Source organism: Mytilus trossulus, chromosome 8 (genome assembly GCF_036588685.1).
Source record: "Mytilus trossulus isolate FHL-02 chromosome 8, PNRI_Mtr1.1.1.hap1, whole genome shotgun sequence".
NCBI classification, from domain to species: domain Eukaryota; kingdom Metazoa; phylum Mollusca; class Bivalvia; order Mytilida; family Mytilidae; genus Mytilus; species Mytilus trossulus.
Genome location: NC_086380.1, coordinates 53,729,662 through 53,752,362, shown reverse-complemented (window position 1 = coordinate 53,752,362; position 22,701 = coordinate 53,729,662). Strand labels below are relative to the sequence as shown.

General features: G+C 31.7%; 2 protein-coding genes across 3 annotated transcripts in view; one reads left to right on the top strand and one right to left on the bottom strand.

Annotated features, from left to right (window-relative positions):
* LOC134681140 (VWFA and cache domain-containing protein 1-like) overlaps positions 1-22,326 on the bottom strand; it is a 29,679-nt gene extending 7,353 nt beyond the window's left edge. For both annotated transcript variants that reach the window (XM_063540590.1, XM_063540589.1), the window contains exons 1-16: positions 22,122-22,326; positions 21,451-21,616; positions 20,345-20,579; positions 19,793-19,918; positions 18,601-18,665; positions 17,537-17,681; positions 15,029-15,305; positions 13,959-14,070; positions 13,072-13,252; positions 12,284-12,420; positions 9,797-9,963; positions 8,110-8,220; positions 7,360-7,461; positions 5,664-5,766; positions 4,758-4,853; positions 4,264-4,398 (exon numbers count right to left, since the gene is read on the bottom strand). In XM_063540590.1, coding sequence (XP_063396660.1) covers positions 4,264-4,398; positions 4,758-4,853; positions 5,664-5,766; positions 7,360-7,461; positions 8,110-8,220; positions 9,797-9,963; positions 12,284-12,420; positions 13,072-13,252; positions 13,959-14,070; positions 15,029-15,305; positions 17,537-17,681; positions 18,601-18,665; positions 19,793-19,918; positions 20,345-20,579; positions 21,451-21,546 — 2,088 coding nt within the window. In that variant the 5' untranslated portion in view covers positions 21,547-21,616; positions 22,122-22,326. The remainder of the gene's footprint in view (positions 1-4,263; positions 4,399-4,757; positions 4,854-5,663; positions 5,767-7,359; positions 7,462-8,109; positions 8,221-9,796; positions 9,964-12,283; positions 12,421-13,071; positions 13,253-13,958; positions 14,071-15,028; positions 15,306-17,536; positions 17,682-18,600; positions 18,666-19,792; positions 19,919-20,344; positions 20,580-21,450; positions 21,617-22,121) is intronic.
* LOC134681483 (uncharacterized) lies at positions 1,894-3,358 on the top strand. Its single transcript, XM_063541119.1, has 2 exons — positions 1,894-2,450; positions 2,819-3,358. Exons 1-2 carry the CDS (start codon positions 1,941-1,943, stop codon positions 3,356-3,358), a joined length of 1,050 nt encoding a protein of 349 aa, XP_063397189.1. The 5' UTR covers positions 1,894-1,940.
* Positions 22,327-22,701: the final 375 nt, after the last annotated feature.

Genomic DNA, 22,701 nt, shown 5'->3' with positions numbered 1-22,701 from the left:
TCCAAAACCAAAATCTTGATACTTATAATTACCAAAATGTAAATAACCCGAAAGCCAAAGAGGAAGTTTTAAATATACTAGAAAATTATGATTTAACAGATCCCTATAGGGAATTGTACCCTGAACAAAAAAAATTTACCTGGAGAAAAAATAATCCCATTAAACAAGCAAGATTGGATTTCTTTTTATTATCGCAAAGCCTTAATCAACATGTACATGATATACACATTCTTAACAGTTATAGATCGGATCACTCCCCAATAATGTTACATTTAAAGATGAATAACTTTATAATTGGTAAAGGTCTATGGAAATTTAACAATTCACTTTTACATGACATTGAATATTCAGCTGCTGTTAAAGAGACTATAAATAAAGTAAAAGAACAATATGCATCACTAGTATATAACAGAGAAACATTAGAAAAGATAAATGACTTAGAAATTCAATTTACTATAACCGATCAACTCTTTTTAGAAACTTTATTAATAGAAATTAGAGGAAAATCAATTGCATATGCTTCTTTTAGGAAGAAACAAAAAGATAAAAAAGAAAGAATACTATTAGAAGATATTAAAAAACTAGAAGAACAAATATTGTCAGAAGAAATATTTTTTGAAATTGAAAAAAAGAAAACTGAGCTTAAAGTATTAAGACAAGAAAAGATGAGGGGTTCTTACATCAGATCCAAAATGCAATGGATAGAAGAAGGAGAAAAACCTTCAAACTTTTTTCTAAATTTAGAAACAAAACATTTTATAAATAAAACTATTCCAAAATTAGTCAATGAAAAAGGTGACACTATCAGTGAGCAAGATAAAATATTAAAAGAAGCAAACAATTATTACAAAAGGCTTTATACTAAAACAGAAAGTTTGAATAAGGTCAACCTAAAAAATGAAATCCCTGATACTGATATCAAAAAAATAAATAATACCATCAGAGAATCTTTGGAGGGTGAAATTACTTATGATGAATTAACAACAGCTTTGCGAAAAATGAAAAATGAAAAAAGCCCTGGGTCAGATGGTTTCACAAATGAATTTTTCAAGTTTTTTTGGATAGATATAGGAAAATTTGTATTTCGGTCTATAAATAATGGTTACGAAAAGGGGGAATTATCAATAACTCAAAGACAAGGTATTATAACCTGTATACCAAAGGGAGATAAACCTAGACAGTTCATGAAAAATTGGCGACCAATAAGTTTACTAAATACCACATATAAATTAGCATCAAGCTGCATAGCTGAGCGTATAAAATTAGTTCTACCCCAAATTATTAACAGTGATCAGACTGGTTTTATTCCGGGTAGATTTATAGGGGAGAATACTCGTCTTATTTATGATATATTATTTCATACAGAACTTAATGATTTACCAGGACTGCTCCTTATCATAGATTTTGAAAAAGCTTTTGATTCTGTATCATGGAGTTTCATTGAAGAAGTTTTAGATTTTTTCAATTTTGGCCCCTCTATAAAACAATGGGTGAGAACCTTTTACAAAAATATAAGTTCTGCAGTTTCTCAAAATTGTATTTTATCTGAATTCTTTGAAATTCAAAGGGGTTGTAGACAAGGGGATCCTTTATCTCCTTATATATTTCTTTTATGTGCAGAAATACTTGGAATATTAATTAGAAAAAATAAAGAAATAAAGGGAATTAAAATAGATGACACTGAATATTTGATCTCTCAATATGCTGATGACACGTCAATTATTCTTGACGGTACACCAGAGTCCCTTGACGCATCTCTCCGCTTATTACATAAATATGCTGAAATGTCTGGTCTCCGAATGAACTTAGACAAAACTAAGGTGGTGTGGATAGGAAAGAAAAAATATAGTCAAGATACCATGTGTGTAAAGTGGGGATTGGAATGGGGTTCCAGTAGGTTTACACTATTAGGAATAAACTTTTCTGTCGATTTGCAAGAAATGGAATCTTTGAACTATTATCCTAAAATAAAAGAAATTGGAAATATAATCAATATTTGGTCTAGACAAACACTTACTCCAGTGGGAAAGATAACAATTATCAAGACACTAATTATTTCAAAATTAAATCATCTATTTCTAACATTACCAACACCATGCAATACTACTCTTAAACAACTTATTCATACACTATATTCATTTATTTGGGAAAACAAGCCTGACAAGATTAAAAGAAAAATATTATGTCTGGAACATAAATTTGGGGGGCTGAAAATGTTAGACATTGAAGAATATATAAAAGGGTTAAAATTAACGTGGGTCCGACGGTTGCTAAAAAACAATACAAAACTCAAAAAACTTATAGAAAGTACAGAAAATATTAATATTGAAGATCTAGTATTTCTAGGCCCACCAAACAAATGTAAAAACCCCTTTTGGAAAGATGTTTTTAAAGCATGGACAGAAATGCAATATAAACTTAAACCAAAAAATGAAGAAGAATTTTTAACAGTTTCACTTTAGAATAATGAAAATATTAAAATAGGTAGCAGATCTGTGTTCTATAAAGACTGGGCAAATAACGGTATTTTGTTAATTAGCGATCTGGTAGATAATGAGGGTAAATTAATGTCGTTTGAACAATGGAAAAATATTTATGAAATTAAATCTAACTTTCTAGTTTATAATGGAGTTATATCAGCAATAAAATCATATCAAAATTCACTTAAACATAATATCTCTATAGAAAATCTTTATAAAGTTCATGGACCAGTTCTACCAAATAATATTAGAACATTTTTTTTGTCAGTTAAAGGATCAAAAGATATGTATAATATTTTCTTAGAAAAAAGTAATACTAGGCCTACTTGTGAAGATAAATGGTCTTTAAGATTAAAAAAAAATTTGATTGGAAAAAGGTGCATAATATGTCTTTCTACACCACAAAAAGCTCTAAACTTCATTGGTTCCAGTACAGAATAGTGCACAGAATCATAGGCACAAATGAATTTTTATTTAAAATTAAGGTAAAACAATCAGATAAATGTACTTTCTGTAATGAAGCTATTGAAGATATTGAGCACATATTTTGGACATGCCATAAAATTTCAGATTTATGGATTGAACTTGGTGATTGGATTTATAACCAAACACAAATATTGATTCCAGTTAATATAGATATTATTTTATTTGGAAATTTAGGTTACAATGGAAATGACAGGATAAAAAACTTAATAATACTCCTGACAAAATTCTATATTTACAGAACTAAACTCTGTGAAAATATTGTAAATTTTACAGGACTTAAAAACTACCTCAAAGAATCTCTGGTACTAGAAAAGAATTTATTTTTTAAAAGAAAACCTTTCCATAAGGCCAATATCTGCTGGGACCCCTGGCTTCCGATTTTAGAAGACTAGTTTATTATCAAAAATTGGTACATTATGTACCAGAATTATTTTTACGTACATTCCTTTCCTTATCCACACCACCACCTATGTTATAATTTAATACTGTTATATGCTGGTTTTATATATATGCTTGATGTTTTGTCTATGTTTATAACTACATGTAGGTTCCTCTAAGTTATTGCCTGTATACAAATATTTGAATAAATATATCCTGCAAGTAAAATATATTTATTATTTTTTATTTTTTTTATTTATTTCCAAAATTCAAAACTTCTGTGTTTTTTTTTTTTATTTATTTATTCTTTATAATTTATTAATTTTTTTTTATCTATTCAGATTTATTGATCATTCTATATTGATAATGTTTTTAGTTGGATATATTATAATTTACAATGATTTATGAATGTATATATTACAGTTAAGAAACTAACAAATACTAATCAAATTAATTATATGCTACTAACGGTTAACGAGGCCGGGATAAGGTACCGGTATTTGATGTATCCACTAACAAATGTAAAAATATCAATAAAGTATGATTACTTCAAAAAAAAATAAAAAAAAAAAAAAAAAAAATTACGTTACATACTACGCACTCTACAATTTTAAAAGAGCTCTATGTAATTTACCATCATATTTTCTATCAGCAGTCAACACACGATTGTGTGTTTTGTGCTGTTTTTCCTTTCAAGACTAAAAATAATTAAAAAAATACATGTTTAAAATGCAATATGAAACATATGTGTGATTATTATTCTCATCTTATCAAGCAGTAGAAGAATATCAATGATTTACAATCTCTGTGATATTTCTCATAGAAGTACCTCTCAAGAGAACTGAATCAAAATATTTAACATATATTTAAGCGCTAATAATAAAATACGTATATTGTAATGAAGATAAATGGTACTCACACATTTACAGTTGGTAGTTGGTTGTGTCTGTCTCCTTATGATAAACACATTCGTTTCTGCAATAGGTCGTATTTCAAATGTTTCATCAGTGTCTTTGAAATCAAGCCCTCCTAATTTGTTAACTGGCATAGTCACCTAATCAAAAACATTAAATAACTTGTGTTGAATTTAATAATAATTATATTGGATATGGTAAGTCCGGATTTGGTCAATGAATTAGATAATTAGATAATTGTACACTATTCGTAGTGGATTAAAACAACTTTAAACTCATCAAACACAATCTATTTAAGTGACTTCTTTTGGCGAAATATCTACGAAGTTTCAGCTTCATATCGATGAGAATACCATACAAAACCATGTTCGAAGTTGTAAAGCTAATAAAAAATTAAATGAAACATTTTTTATACCAAAGAAGTAAAAGAAACAGATGTTACCCATTGATAATCATTTTATTGTGAAGTTATATCCTCTTTTACATGCTTACAACTCACCCGAAAGGACCTTAAATTTGTATTCTTCGAAAAATCTTGGCACTCTTTCGAGTTAAGTACACCTTCCCGTTTCAGAATTTTTGCAATACCTGGTTCCTAAAAAATGAACATTAGGAGAACAAATATAAAACAATATATTTCACAATGATATTGAAATTGCAGAGCATGCAGATGAATAGTTTCAATGATGGCTCAAAACAGCATCAGACACTGAAAATAATCAGTTCTATGCACAAACAAAGATAGTCAGACATGAACATGATGAAAACGATGACATAAATCGCATTTATGCATTTGACTCCTTTTTTGTGTCTGGCTTTTACTCAGATATTATTCAGAGTACATAGTTGTCAAAAAATTATATTATAAATATCTGAGGTCAGGATTTCTTTTGATATTAAAAGAACTTTTAATATATCAATAAATGAATTTGTTAAAAAATTGAGAAATTAAATATGAGATTAGATTCATGTTTTTATTATGATAGGTATATATAAAAAATAAGAGGACTGCCAATGAGACAATTCTCCACAAGAGATCAAATAACACAGGAATTATCCTATTTTTGTTTGGGGTAATTGATAGCAGGAATGTACACATTTTAGGAATAACAAACTGCAGTTTAGATATATTTGAAGTTAGGGAGAGAAAGTAACTTCCTCTTTTTTTTTCTCGGTTATTGTTTGAGAAGATTATATTAAAAAAAACGTATATTAAGAAAAGTTAAACGCACAGAAAGGTAAATATGAAATTTTGATAGTGGAAATAATTTTTTTAAATATGATTTGTTAAGGTGTTACCCAAAACTTTGATTTGTTAAAGGTACTTCTTACATCGATAAACCAAAACGTTATTATGAGCATTATGTCTGTGACAAACCTTAATAGTAATATGTTTGCGACAAACCTCAATAGTAATATGTTTTGGTTCTTTAAAGCCAGATTCAATCGTTGTTTCTTTAAGTCGTGGATGCATTACTATAAACCCACTGTCGTCAACAATAATGCACCTGGAAAAAGAAAATGTATTAGATAAATATAAGCCAAGACACAGAGTGTGTTATTTTTAAGCAGAATGGTAAAAATAAGTATCAGTTTAAGCAGACATTAATAGGATATCTGTATCTTCGATGTTCCAAGACTACTCATGAACATAAGGCTTGCGATGATAGCTTTGCTTTAAAATTCTAACCAGAAGTAAAAGAGTCGTTTTTTTCTGAGTTCATGTTTTTGAAATTAATTAGTGACTTCAAAACCATCAAAACATTTGAAATGTAGTTTTAATTCTTTGAAAAGAAAGTATTTAACATGTTTAAAGAACTATGTCATATTTCTGTTCAGAGGTAACAACAACGATTTATAATCATCCTTTTGTTTGCAATGACCATTAATTTATTTTGAAATATGTTTCGATCAATGCAAAGCAACTAAATGAAGAAAGGCACAAAACTATAATGAAAATTGATAAAAAAAATCCGAATCGAAAAATTGAAAAAAATATAATATCAACAAGAATGTGTCCATAGTACACGGATGCCCCACTCGCACAATCATTTTCTATGTTCAGTGGACCGTGAAATTGGGGTCAAAACTTAATTTTGGAATTAAAATTAGAAAGATCATATCATGGGGAACATGTGTACTAAGTTTCAAATTGATCAAACTTCAACTTCTTCAAAAACTACCTTGACCAAAAACTTTAACCTGAGGCGAACGGACGCACAGACGGACGCACAGACAGACGCACAGACGGACGAACGAACGGAGGCACAGACAAGAAAAAATAATGCCCCTCTACTATTGTAGGTGGGCCATAAAAAGCAAATAATTTAACGTTATCTGATTGACTAATAATTACAATGCACTAGCTACACGTATGATGCTACCCTGAAAAATATATGAAGCAAACAAGAACTATCTTTAAAAAAGTTATCCGATGTATTTAAATTTGAGTATATGTTTAAACCTATCATTTCGATAACCTTCAGAAGCACAATGACTTAATGATGCAGGACCTCTTTAATAAAATCTCCATCTGAATGTATCTACAAGAAATTCTTTACCAAGTCTGGTAATATTAAGAATATTGTGATGACACCTAAAAAATTTATTTGTTAAAAAATCCAGTGCAAATAACAAGAAACAAATATACATTTACTACTGTTTACATTGAACTTAATTCATGGTTAACAAAGCTAGAAACTATTGGTAGTATAAGTAGTATCTTTTTGTTTAAGTTCACCAAAGCCCCCGGGGAAATCTCACATGCGTAGGTGCGTTCTAAAAGTCATGGAAGAATTATATAATTGTCCCGAATAAACAGCTGTCATGGATACAAACAACTATTGGAGAAACAATTATTTTAATAAAAATATCAATCTTTGTAACATCTTGTTCAAATATTTAAAGTTTTTCACTTGCTTTCCAACACGATATAATTTTCGAGGCGTTTTTTCAAACACAACCAAATCACCCACCATGACAGTATTTTGTCCAATCACAGAAAGGATTTTCGAGCATGCGTATTCTGTTGCCATAATTAAGCGTCCTTAGGTTCAAAGTGCACAAACAGAAACTATACCGACTACGTCGGAAAAACGTACCAGTAAGATACGTCATTACAAGTAGGATAAACACTACTAAACAACCAATTGAAGTATTCCAGGGGGAAATCTGCACCAACAGCAGCAGTTACTGTGGTCGATCTGCAATAAAATATCAGAATTTAATAGGGCAAAAAAGGTGCATGTTACAATAGTACTGAAAACGTGTGTTTATAAATTGAGTTAACTTATATGATTTTAATGTAAAATAAATAAAAGTTGACAATCAGAAACAACTTTGAAATCATATGAATAAAATGTACCCGGAGACATGCATGTAATTCATATTACAAGCAATGTCTTTTCTGGTCATAACACAAACCAGTTTAAGAATAGCAAATAATGAAGATCAGAAAAATTCAATAAGACAATATTTCGAAAAGTCATTGTTCGGTTGAAGATATATTTCTTTTGGTGCAACAAGAGTAAAATCTCATCAAAAACACGATTGGATGTATTCCCATTTTATTGAAAATTGAGAGAAAAATGCAGTGTTTCGTAAAGCGGCAGAGCAACGGTATATGATGATACTCATATGGCAGTTGGCGTTTCTTTTTGTTACACTTCAGTGTTTCTGTTGTTTATTTGTTTTCCTCTTATAACTGTCGTATTCCCCTTGATTAAAGTGTGTAACCCGGATTTGTTTTCTCTCATCTAATTTTTAACTTTTGAAGAGCGGTATACGTCTGTTGCCTTTATTCATAACTTTATCATTAATATCTTTAGTTTTTTACAACATACACGACTTACCCTTTCTTGTATATAGTGTGCACGAGAGACAAGACTATTCCAGACCCCCACGAATCAACATAAGGAGTAGTTAAAAACATTTTATTGGGATGTGCCATGGCCTGACGCCACCTATAAATAAAACATGTGACGTACACGATATGCATGTGAAGTAAATCAGTGGAAAATCAAGTTTACCTTTTACTTGAAACGTATGAATACTTTTAAATCATGATCGTGAAAAATATGATTGTTTGTCATAGCATTAATTGTCGAAAAATATAAGTAGGCTGAAAGTGTATTAACATAGTGAGAAACTAATACTTTTTTATGAACAATTCTATCGCTTATAAGTATTTATATTCCAGTATTTTTGGATAATCTACAGAATAAACTTAAACATGTTTAACCCCGCCACATTATTTATGTATGTGCCTGTCCCAAGTCAGGAGCCTGTAATTCAGTGTTTGTCGTTTGTTTATGTGTTACATATTTGTTTTTCGTTTATGTTTTTACTCAAGTGCCGGGCCGTTAGTTTTCTCGTTTGAATTTGTTTTACATTGTCTTATCGGGGCCTTTTATAGCTGACTATGCGGTATGGGCTTTGCTCATTGTTGAAGGCCGTACGGTGACCTATAGTTGTTAATGTTTGTTTCATTTTGGTCTTTTGTGGATAGTTGTCTCATTGGCAATCATACCACATCTTCTTTTTAATATTAACGAAATTTTTTCCAAAAGTTACTTTGAAATTTTTTTGTTTCGTGTAAAGCTTACCATGATGCATAGGTTTTGCTTATTGTTGAAGGCCATAAAGTGACCTTTAGCTGTTTAAATCCAGGTTCTTTATATTCTGGCAGATTAACATTATTTTATTGGATAATTTGAAATATCAAAACAATATTTTTGCCCTTACTTCTTACATATATTTATCAGTAAAATAAAGTTAATATTTAAATGTTGTTTATCTGAAATTCGACTATGACCGTACCTGATAAAGGTAAATGCAAATAAGCGCTCCAAACGTATTCAATTATTTTCATTTTTTTAATATCAGTAAAAACCAAGTTATAAGAAAAAAAGGATGTATGGCCCATTACATCATGTGCGTTGCCTGAAAGGGGGCTCCTGGGTATAAATTTTTTTTTCTAATATAGGAGTACTCTATATTTTTCTCTAAATAAACTTTATCCTATACCTAATAGAAAAATAAAATAAAAATATTTGGTCACCGTTCATTTAAGCTCACAATCTGCCATCTAAAAAAGCATGCATTTCCTGTTTAGGTACTTTTTTTCTGTTAAACTAATAGGAGAAAAAAAGGTGGAATCGAAATAAAAAAAGAACCTAATATAAGAAATTGCTTAAATTTTACAATTGTTTAGTTTAAGTGTAGCTTATTTGAAAAAAATAATGAAAAGTATAGGTCACCGATGAGTTTAAAAAGATATTTTAATTTTAATGCCAAAGGGAGATATTTGGAGCTTTTTCAATGATATCAAAATTTTAAAAATCACTTGGGGCTAAAACACCTTGATTTCTTGGGTTGATTTTTTAACCATATCATAATGTTACAACTATATAGTTTAATGAATAAAATTTGTTATGAAAAAAAATGTTTAAATATTTGCTGATTTTTTTTGTACCCACGAGCCTCCTTAAATGAACTACATGAACAGTCACAAATCAACAAAACTTATCCGTTTCTTACCATGCTCTCTTTTCGTGATCATAAGGTTTTTGCAATGAAACTCCAGGATAAATTCTTATCATTCCTGCTTTTGTTCCGATGTATCTCCATGACACGAATCTCGCAGGATGAGATTTCCAATACTGCTCCGCTTTATATGTAGCCCATACAGCTGATCGTAATGTCGTCTGCCAAAATAAGATGTAAACTAGTTCTATTGATGATTTAAATTTCTTTCATGTTGAAAGCAAAAGTGAAAAGTAAAATATCAGAAATACTAAAGTTTGATACAAATTCCAAAACCTTACCTAAGTATATTCTTTACATTAAGTCCTGTGGTACTTAATGTATACTCTACGTGAATAGAATAGAAACACGTTTATTATGTGTAGTACATATATGAAACAACTAGAGTTACTATTCCTTAATTTGTTCATTTCAATTATTTTGATATATTTTTTAAAATAAAACATTGTTACAGCATTTTTCTATAAATTAAATGGAGTGATAAAAATGTAAAATACAAATGACAATTACATCTCAACGAATTCCTTCTCGACAGTGTAACTGCAAAAAGAAGGAATAAGAAATACCTCAACTTGCATTATTTTGAATTAGATAAAATGATTCGTTTCGATTTGTTCCCTTGCACTCTTATCTAATGAAGGGAACTGAAGGTAAGGGTGCCAACCTTACCAAAATTCTGGTAGGCAGTAGTGTTCTCGCCAATGGACTGTCATAATATACAGCGCCGACGGAGGAGAACTCTTTACTGCTTTAGCCGTGCATCTGTACAAGGTGTATTTTCTTATGGGTCTGAAATGGCACTAAAGAATTTATTTTGGCAGGGATCTCTACCTATCTTTCTACTTGTTCTTCATTTCTATTCAAAATTCACCCAATCTTCCTTTCAATCCGTTTTCATTTCCTCTCACTATATCTTACAATCTCACACTATCTGTCTTTCACTTTTTACGCTCAATCCTTCTCTTTTCCTTATTTTCTTTTTTTCTCAATCTTTCTTTATTCTCTGTCTTTCACTCTATAACTTTCTACAATCCACCTCTCTCTCTATATATATAATAGGAGAGTATGTTGGAAGGATTGTAGAGAGTGATAGATAATAGAAGACTGTGAGAGATTGACTGGGCGAAACATGGGGAGTGGAAGAGAGAGGAAGAGGATGCAGAGTGTGAGAGAGTGAGAGAGCGGAAGAGAGAGAATGGAAGGGTGGAAGAGAGTGAGAGAGTTGAAGAGTGGAAGAGAGTGGAAGAGAAGGAGAGAGTGAGAGAATGAGAGTGGAAGAGTGAGAGAGTGGAAGAGTGAGAGATTGAGAGAGTGGAAGAGTGAGAGACTGCAAGAGAGAGAGAAAGTGCAAGAGAGATAATGGAAGAATGAAAGAGAGTGAGAGTGATTGAGTGAAATAAACAGAGTTTGAGAGCGTGAAAAAGTGAGAGAATGAGGGTGAGAGAATAGAAGAGAGGGAGAGAGTGGAAGAGAGGGAGAGAGTGAAAGAGAGGGAGAGTGAGTGAGTGAGTGAGTGAGAAAGCGAGAGAGTGGAAGAGAGTGAGGGAGGGCGAGAGAGAGTGAGGGAAGGCGAGTGAGAGAGTGAGAGAGTGAGAGAGTGAGATAGAGTAAGAGAGGTGCAGACAGGGTGAGAGCGGATGTGAGGGACTGATGGGTAAGGGTATACTAGAAGCTGACACAGACAGCTGGAATGGGTGAGAGAAAGAGAGTAAAGAGTATCATTCTTGATTTTGTTCCGATGAATCTCCATGACACGAATCTCGCAGGATGAGATTTCTAATACTGCTCCGCTTCATATGTAGCCTATACAGCTGATCATTAAGTCGACTGCCAAAATTAGATGTAAACTAGTTCTATTGATGATTTTAATTTCTTTCATGTTGAAAGCAAAAGTGAAAAGTAAAATCTCAGAAATACTAAACTTTGAGGCAAATTCAAAACGGAAGGTCCCTAATCAATTGACAAAATCAAACGTTCATTGATATAAAACGAATGGATAACAACTGTCATATTCCTGACTTGATACAGAAATATTTCTTCAGCAGAAAATGCTGGATTAAACCTAAAAAAATGATTGTAATGAAAGTTGTAATTTTCAATCTATATTCTAAATCTTTTTTTTTTATTTTCAAAATAATAACCTTTAAACCAACAGTATACAACACACATCAATTTAAATCAATAAAGGAGCTTCGATTCTTACACAACAAAGAAAATACGAACATTACAAAAACCCGGGTTAGTCTGATGTTAGATTTTTTTTTTACATTTTGTAAACACTTAAGTATCTATGTCAATAGATACAATTGGTATTGTAAAAGATTGTTGACCGACTTGGTAATTATAAACGCTCAAATTCAACCTTGAATACGAAAGATCTATGATCAAATATGTCTCTTAATACCATTGTTCTGTGGTTAGTCCAGATATGACCAGTTTTTCAATTATTATTATGTAGAACTACTATTATGATTATCACACCTTAAATCCAGGATTTGTTAATTTTTGCCTTGTAAGATAATTGCCATAATTTGTGACATCTTCAGCCGTCTCATCGCGGTCTAAGTACTGAAAAGGGTTTTGAAATGCAGACTGAGAAAATTTCACACTACTTCGATCTGAAACGTAGAAAATATCTTTATATTGACATAGAAATGTAACGAGCTTTTTAGTTAAACTTTAGTTAACTTTTTTTGAAAATTTCAACTTAATATTAAAATTCGCTTTTGTTATATGTTTTGTTTTTATAACATGTATAAGGAGACTGGGAATTTTGTTTACACTACTTTGATCTAAAAAAAGTAGAATATATTCATTATATTGACATAGGGAGTTTCTTGTTGCATAGGAGACCCATTGGTGACAATCGGCTGTTGTCTATGCCATGGTCGAGTTGTTGTCTCTGACACATTCCCCATTTCCATTCTCAATTTTATAGAAAGGTAACGAGTCTTGTATTTATTCAAATAGCTACGTTGTGTAAACTAAACTTTCTAAAAATATCATTTTAACATTAGTGTACGCATATGTTACATATTTTGTTTTGAAAAAAAATTGATAAGATGCGGTATGATAAACAATAAGACAATTTGTCATCAGAAATCAAACGACAAGAAGTAGGCAATTATAGGTCACCGAACGACCTTTAACAATGAGCACATCATATTACGTAAAGCAAACTATGCAACGACCCGAAATGAGAAAAGTAATTTTAAACGAGAACTGATTACGACTTGACTTTTGTACAAATTAAAACAAACTTTACCTACCTGATGTTACTCGTCTTGAATAGAATTTGCAATCAGAAAAGGAGTCCTTCAAAAGGCTTATGTTGTGGTACATAAATACATTTGGTAAATCTACGTCGCTGAGCTGGAATTGACTTTCGTCTATTTCGGAATACGACTCGTCCACAAGAACAACACACAAGGAAAGATTACTCTGAGGTATCTAAAGATGAGACAAGAAAGTTATATTGTATATGAATGAATACAAGAGTATCCATGGAAAACCATCAAATGGCAAAATCAAAGGCTCAAACACACAATTCGAATGGAAAACAACGGTTATATTCCTAACATTGGCCAGCAATAGTCTTCATGTTCTTTTATGAAAAAAAGTTTTATGTTTACGAAAGGTTTATATACATTAAAGTTTCCTGTTCTTAGCTTCGATTGACAAATGCGTCTAACAGGTTGACCGAACGTTATGTTGTTAGAACATTTTCCAAAGTTTTGGGAGAGATGGGCGTTTACAATTTTTTTCAACTATTAAATTCTATACGTTTGGTTGTCTACGTCAAAGGGCCGTAAGTTCAGAGTTTTTTGTCTGTCATATGTGTTTTTCGCTTATCATTGTTTTCGTTTGAATTGTTCCATACTTAAGCATGCCGGGCATTTAATGCTGATCAAACATTGTTGATTTTACTCATTATACAGTTGCTTAAATTAGAACATGGTGGATAGTTCTTGTATCTGCATTCGTTCCAAATATCCGTATCTGATAATTGTGTTTGATAAGCGATCATATACAAAGCTTCCATTTCCTATAACTGTAACATATCAAAGAATGAAGATCGATTATTATCTGATTTAAATGAATGATTTTTGAATTATAAAATGTATAAAAACGGCTAAAATGACGTATAAATACTTACCGAACCCCAATAGAAATATGCTGTAAGACTAACATCTCTGCTTCCATCATTCACAAGTTTACCACGTGGTTTCGTAAAAAACTTCGTCAATGTTTTCTTTCCCATACCACCACTAACACAAAAATTGAAAACAACAATATTTCAATGCAATACTTAATAAAAGAGGGACGAAAGATACCAAAGGGTCAGTTAAACTCATAAATCGAAAAGATAAAAAAAAACCAACAACGCCATGGCTAAAAATGAAAAAGACAAACAAAAAAAACCCAATAATACACATGACACAACATAGTTACTAAAGAATTTAAGAAACACGAACCCCGCAATAAGTTATTTAAGTACGTTCATCAAGAACAACTAAAACCGAACATTTGAAAACCTGGAAAGTAGAAGAACCGCAACATTTTCTATGTTCAGTGGACTGTGAAATTAAAGTCAAATCTCTCATTTGACATCAACCAAAAGATCATATCAAAGGGAACATGTGTACTAAGTTTTAAGTTGATTTAACTTCAACTTCAACAAAAAACTACATGGACGAAAAACTTTAACGCAACCACTATCACTATCATTTTTCTATCATTTTAAAATAAAAATAATATGATTTTTAAACAATAATTTTTTAGACAAGAATGTGCCAATTGTTTATGGATGCCCCACTCACACTATCATTTGTGGACCATAAAAGTAGTTTTAAAAAAACTCTTATTTTGCTTTATTCTGCCTCATTACACATTAGGGAAATGATATTATAAGGAACAAGTGTAATAAGTTTCAAGTTGATTGGACGTAAAATACATCAAAACCTGCATTTGACCAAAAACGCTAACATATGTGGACTGACAGACGAACAAACGGACGCACAGACCGAACACCACAATGTCCTTTGCAGAGGCAGAATAAATAAAATCGTTCTGGATTATCAAAATTGTTAATCTTTGAGGAAAATCTGCTTCATAGTTTTTGAAATGATTAAATTACTCTTTTAATAAATGGTCAAGATGATGGACAGAAACTGTAACAATTCCCCTACGACATAACGTGCAGTACTTGTTTTAATACGAAATTACCTTTTCATAGACTCAATAACAGATTGAGCGTCTACTTCTCTTTCCAATACACCAATATCAACTAACACAGGGTCTTCGGTTGATTTAACAAAAGCTGCATTTGGCAACAATGGATGCATCAAAACTCTCCCGAGTCCATCTATCATGAAAGCATATGAATATTCATCTTCTGAAAAGTACTCCACTTCAGTTAAAAGTTCACTTATTTTCACATCTGTACACATGACTCCATGAAAGCTTATGACGTTAACAGGACGGCATAATGATGTTATCAAACCTACAAAATATGTAATTTATATGTACAGCGGTGAAGTACTACGTATAACTTTAATCAACCAAGATCAAATAATTCCTTCTTTATTATTTCATTTCAGATACATTAATGTAAGGAATAAATTGAGTAGTACTTGTTATTTACAGGAAAATCTACAAAACATAATGAATGTGCGTTAACAAGTTAGCAGTGGTGATATTGCATAAACACATATGCAATGAAAGCATATATTCGCTGTTTGGATGAAATTACCAGTATGTAACAATTTTACTGGCTGTTGGAAGGATGATAGACTCTGGTACTAACAGTTCATCAGCAGTGGTATCAACCAACATGACTGTATCAATGATTACTGAATACTAGAATGTGACACTAACTTAAAGTTCATCAGACGAGGTACCGATTCTCTGGTAGAAATAACATCAATGATTACTGAATACTAGAATGTGACTCTAACTAAAAGTTCATCAGACGAGGTACCAACTCGCTGGTAGAAATAACATCAATGATTACTGAATACTAGAATGTGACTCTAACTAAAAGTTCATCAGACGAGGTACCAACTCGCTAGTAGAAATAACATCAATGATTACTGAATACTAGAATGTGACTCTAACTAAAAGTTCATCAGACGAGGTACCAACTCGCTGGTAGAAATAACATCAATGAATACTGAATACTAGAATGTGACTCTAACTAAAAGTTCATCAGACGAGGTACCAACTCTGGTAGAAATAACATCAATGAATACTGAATATTAGAATGTGACTCTGACTAAAAGTTCATCAGACGAGGTACCAACTCGCTGGTAGAAATAACATCAATGATTACTGAATATTAGAATGTGACTCTAACTAAAAGTTCATCAGACGAGGTACCAACTCGCTGGTAGAAATAACATCAATGATTACTGAATACTAGAATGTGACTCCAAGTAAAAGTTCATCAGACGAGGTACCGATTCGCTGGTAGAAATAACATCAATGATTACTGAATACTAGAATGTGACTCTAACTAAAAGTTCATCAGACGAGGTACCAACTCGCTGGTAGAAATAACATCAATGAATACTGAATACTAGAATGTGACTCTGACTAAAAGTTCATCAGACGAGGTACCAACTCGCTGGTAGAAATAACATCAATGAATACTGAATACTAGAATGTGACTCTAACTAAAAGTTCATCAAACGAGGTACCGATTCTCTGGTAGAAATAACATCAATGAATACTGAATACTAGAATGTGACTCTAACTAAAAGTTCATCAGACGAGGTACCAACTCGCTGGTAGAAATAACATCAATGAATACTGAATACTAGAATGCGACTCTAACTAAAAGTTCATCAGACGAGGTACCAACTCGCTGGTAGAAATAACATCAATGAATACTGAATACTAGAATGTGACTCTGACTAAAAGTTCATCAGACGAGGTACCGATTCTCTGGTAGAAATAACATCAATGATTACTGAATACTAGAATGTAACTGTAACTAAAAGTTCATCAAACGAGGTACCGATTCTCTGGTAGAAATAACATCAATTAATACTGAATACTAGAATGTGACTCTAACTAAAAGTTCATCAGACGAGGTACCAACTCGCTGGTAGAAATAACATCAATGAATACTGAATACTAGAATGTGACTGTAACTAAAAGTTCATCAGACGAGGTACCAACTCGCTGGTAGAAATAACATCAATGATTACTGAATACTAGAATGTGACTCTGACTAAAAGTTCATCAGACGAGGTACCAATTCGCTGGTAGAACTAACATCAATGAATACTGAATACTAGAATGTGACTCTAACTAAAAGTTCATCAGACGAGGTACCAATTCGCTGGTAGAACTAACATCAATGAATACTGAATACTAGAATGTGACTCTGACTAAAAGTTCATCAAACGAGGTACCAACTCACTGGTAGAAATAACATCAATGAATACTGAATACTAGAATGTGACTCTAACTAAAAGTTCATCAGACGAGGTACCAACTCACTGGTAGAAATAACATCAATGAATACTGAATACTAGAATGTGACTCTGACTAAAAGTTCACCAGACGAGGTACCGATTCGCTGGTAGAAATAACATCAATGATTTGATTTCCAATTGATGCGAATTTCAACAACTAATATGAAAAAGTCAGTATCATTGACAAAGTGTCAATCTATGAATCGGTAAAAAAAATTGACAGAAATTAACATAATATTGCAATAATTCTTACCAACTTCTGAGAACCGATCGACATAGGGAACAGTGAAAGTAGATTGTTCAGACTGACTACTTGTTGGCAGATGTATATAAAATGTGGCTAATTTAGTTGAAAGCAGCTTCTGGTTATTCTGGTTAAAATCTTCGAAATGACCAACCTGAAAGAATTGTTTACATCATTTTTAAATAACAACAAGCAAAATACATTACTTAATTGTGTCCAGTTTCTGATTCATATATCAAACAACAAAAAAACAAATTTAAATTAGAAAGATAAAAAAAATATCTTGTTTCCCATGATGGTACAGATAACACGAAATCTTTTACAAACTACATTATAATACTAACATTGATTGCATATACTGTACTAAGATACACATCTTATTCAATATTTGAAAATCAATTAACTATAACTAGCGAGATTATGTAATAAAATAAAAGACAATCACTAAATTTATGAAATTGGACTTATGCCTATCCTACTTTTCCTGGATCTAACATAAGAAATCGAAAATAAAACAATGTATGTTCATCGGAATTATTGTGTGAGCTCCTTTAATTTGGTGTAAAATGATATACCATTTTCCAAGTTATATACCTAAATGCGACGACACGTTGTTTCCGTTGTTGATTTTAAATTGGATGTATATGCAGGTAGCAACTAATCGATTGTAAAATTCCAACTTCCCTAAACGTCATGTAATGTTATCATTTAAGCGGTATATTTGATATAACCACATAGCGCGGAGTTTCGCTAGCCACAAAACCAGGATCAACCCACCATTTTTTTCTAAAAATGTTTTGTACCAAGTCAGGAATATAGCAATTGTTATCTAAAAGTTCGTTTCAATGAATGTTGCATTGTAGTTTTTGTTTTGTTGTACTTCTGTGTTCTGTTATTTCGCAGTTTCCTCTTATAGTTGATGTGCTTCCCTCGGTTGTAGTTTATAACCCGGGTTTGTTTTCTCCCAATCGATTTATTACTGTTAAACAGTCGTATACTACTGTTGCCTTTTTTCATGATTGTCTGCATTTACTGCTGAAATGATCATATGAACGAAATATTCCGATACTCACTGGCTTAGGTCCAATTGCAAGAACTTGATTAGCCATTCCTGTTAATTGTTGTTGTGCATCTATATCTGTTAGATATAGAATATGAAATTAACATATCATCACATGAACAAAACAATGGAGACACATGTGGAACAGGATTTGCTTATCCTTCCAGACCACCCGATATCATCCCTAGTTTTTGGTGTGGTTCGTGTTTCGTAATCTTTAGTTTTTTGTGATGTGTTTTGTGTAACATTATTTGTTTGTTTGGTTTTTTTTTGCCATGGCGTTGTTACTTTATTTTGGATTTATAACTATGAATGTCCCTCTGGTATCTTCGCATTGTGTTAAATCTTAATAATTATAAAAAAACAAATAACTATCCCAACAGACAAAACAAAAATCGACATAAAGACAATGCACATGAGCAAAAGTTATAAACAGACACGACTCTTCAGGTGTGTATCTCTGAAGGTGTACCTAGATGTGAGAAGTTATTAAATTACAAAATGAATGTACTTTTAGAGTGAGCATTAGACACCCATGCTTTGAATTATTTTGTATTATTTGTTGAAAATAAATACAATTATAAATAGATACGACTCTTGAGGTGTACATCTATGAAGGTATACCTAGATTGTCAGAAGTTGTTATAAAATACAGATAATGCATTTGTGTAATCATTGTATAGGTACATTGTTTAGCAAATCAAATCGTACAAATTACAGAATTACAAAGCAAAAAAACACGTATTAGTAATTGATATTTCAATATTGAATGTATCTGTGAAGTATATGCATAATAAAACGTACATGAATTAATAACAATTGATCTGAACTGAAATACACAAAGTCAATTTTCCGGCCTTTGACTTCTTTTCCTGGACGAGAACAGTCTGTAATTCTTTGTCCCATTTAAGCCAATAGCTGTTGCTGTTTCTCAGCCTCATCTTAGTGCAACCAATCAGAATCTATCATGTGATGAGTAATTTATTCATGTATGTCGACTGAAACTAATAGCTCCGCATCGTGATGCGAGACAAAACAGTTCATCGCATGCAATAATACAGCGGCATTTTACTTCACTTGCGATAATAAACTATTTCAATTTTTATCTCATATATCTTAACTGGGAACATATTTCTTAAGTACAAATTATGAGACAATTTAACCAAAACTGTGGAGGAGGGAAAAATTATAAAACATAAAATAACCTTGTCCTATCAGATATGTGAAGATTGCTATTTTGTTCTGCAATTTGGCATTCTCTTCACTTATTACTTGAACAGGATTTCTTCCCAATGTTGATTTTCCATCAGTTATGAATAAAATCACTTTCACTGAAAAAAATCATAATGTCCAAAAATGTATATTACTTTCAAAGTTCACAATTGAGACTCAGATCAGTACTTTGTGTATTATGTGTATAAAATGCTTATATTTACGATTGTGTATTTTGTGTATTTTGATCTCTAAAATGCTTAAATTTACGAACAGGTATTAAGATAAAACATCAAGACTTACACAACCAAGAAGAAACGTAATCGTTTAGTATCTAATTACACGGTATGGACAATATTTAAATCTGTGTGAGAGAGATTGAAGGAAAAGAAATTAAAATTAAGACGATTTTTGATATAGAATAAAAATAATAAAGCCTAAATTACATATACTACTTTAAAACTTAACAGAGTCAAGAAATTTATCCGAATAGTTCAATTTATTAGATTAATAAATTTATTAGAGGCAAGGATGTATTAACATACCTCGGTTGTCGTTGTCTAAAGTGTTGTTTGAAGAATGGAAGTAATTGAAAGCCGCTAACAGGGCCTTTTCATAGTTTGAATCTCCTGTAGTACCAGTGTTTAATGTGAAGATATACTGCTTCAATTCATCTGTATTTTCCTTCGTTGCAAAAGCTAACTCGTTTCCATAACATGAATGACTGGTTGACGGCACCGATGGTGTTTTTGCCTCCTTATCAAATGAAACCAGTCCAACCTGTTTAATATTTTAGTAATTTTGTGTATTAATTGATGACACAAAATCACAACACAAACACAAGAGTCAAATAAACTAAAAATAAATAGCTATTTAGGTTTTTCATCTTATTATTATGAAGAGATAGCACTGGCATATTGAAAAGAACAAATCATACAAAATTATTTACAATTTTACAAGTTATATGGTTGTTTTTTTTCAATAAAAGAAAGGTCCGCCAAAACAATAATTTGGTATTGGTCACTGGGGAAATAGAGACTTGTTTGATAATTACATTTTCTGTTCAACCCTCTGAGAATGTGGAAATCCTCTTTTGATTAATTTAGAGGACAATAGTATTAATACAATAACTCGATTAGTCCTCTTTTTATTTCTTTGTAGTGCCAATCTCGACGTGCATATTACATAATTTAATATATCAGGTACTGTGAAATAATTTCCCGAAACAAACCTCCAGTCGAAAGGGAAGAACATAACAATTGAAATTGTGTACTTTGCTATGAGTACTTTTGTTAGAGTGCCAACCGCACGGCAGTGAACAAAATGAAACGGACTATGAAATGGACTACGGTTAGAAGTAGCTATGTATTTATGCATCTCGTCATGCAGAACAGTTATTTTAGAACAGTACTAATACATTTACGTCTGCTACACTTTGAACTAATTCAAATTAAAGCAGAGCACTTAACGCTTGACCCAATATATATGATCAAATATCGTTACAGACAAATAACGACTAAGTAAAAGAAAACAATAGAAAAAACATAAACGTGCAAACAACAGCTACGACATGGTCATAAGATGTTGATTCACAAATTACCTAATGTAATGGACGCATTAGTTTCACACCCATGTACATATGTATACTTACTCTGTCGTTCGGTTTAAGCGTTTGGATGACATTATTTGCTGCCTCTTTAACAATGACCATTTTTGTTTTGGCTGTAATACCAGATGGTTGTTTCATGGAGGAACTCGTGTCGATAACGAGGACAACATCCTTATCTGTGGGAGAAGCTGCTGAGGCATAGGACGACCTGTCATGATGGAATAGTAAATAATACCATTAAAACTCTTCCATATGTATGACACATAGTAGTGGCTTGAGTAAATCCATGTCATTTTGTAATTGATTCATTGCCATCATATTACATCTCTTCTTTTATATATAAAATATAAACATGTCATAAGTGGATCCTGATATATCACACGCCTTTTGATTTATTCTAAAAAAAAATGCTAGCAGTTCTATAAAGCTTTCCTTCTTTATGTTTCGTGTGATTTTACCTTGTCTATAGTACCTGTAGTGGTCTGGATCCTTTTAGTCCAGTCAATATATGAATTGACCTCAAAGAAATTGCAACGCAAACTATTTTTGGAGTTTTACAGTTTCCTCGGATTTGGGGTTTTTATACCTTGATTTGAACATTAGTAAACTACGTATTTTTTTCTGTAACTACTCATAGTAAAATCATAAAATGATATATAATTTGTAATTTAGAGATACTTAATTACAGATTTAACAATTATATTCAAACTTACGTGTATCTGGGATCAAAGTTTTTACAATTTTCCTAATTAGTTGCAGGATAAATAACAGATACTCCTTCTGTTGTACTGTAATGCTGCCATAAAACGTTCTTGTTTAAGTCGTAATTGTTTTTCATGGTTACACTGATTTGATCTGTCGGATATTTTAAGTTGTCCATTACAATAGGTGAAGCCGTTACACACGCTGTACTGACATCTACCTAAAATGTCAATCGGTAAACATCGGGTGATTCTGCCTCTCTCCATCTTTAAGATGAAGGTACGGAATCGGCCGAGTTTTGACGAATGACTGTGTCGCTCACCTTGGTTAATATGCATATTAAACAAAGAACACAGATGGATTCATGACAAAAATGTGCATATTAAACAAAGGACACAGATGGATTCATGACAAAATTGTGTTATTGTGTTGGTGATGTGTTTGTATATCTTACTTTACTAAACAATCTTGCTGCTTACAATTAATTAAAACTATCGATATTAGAATTGGCCCAGAATGTGACAATGGAAAATATTTTGTAAAAATTTACAATATAATATAATAAATATAATAAAAGGCAATAACTCCTTA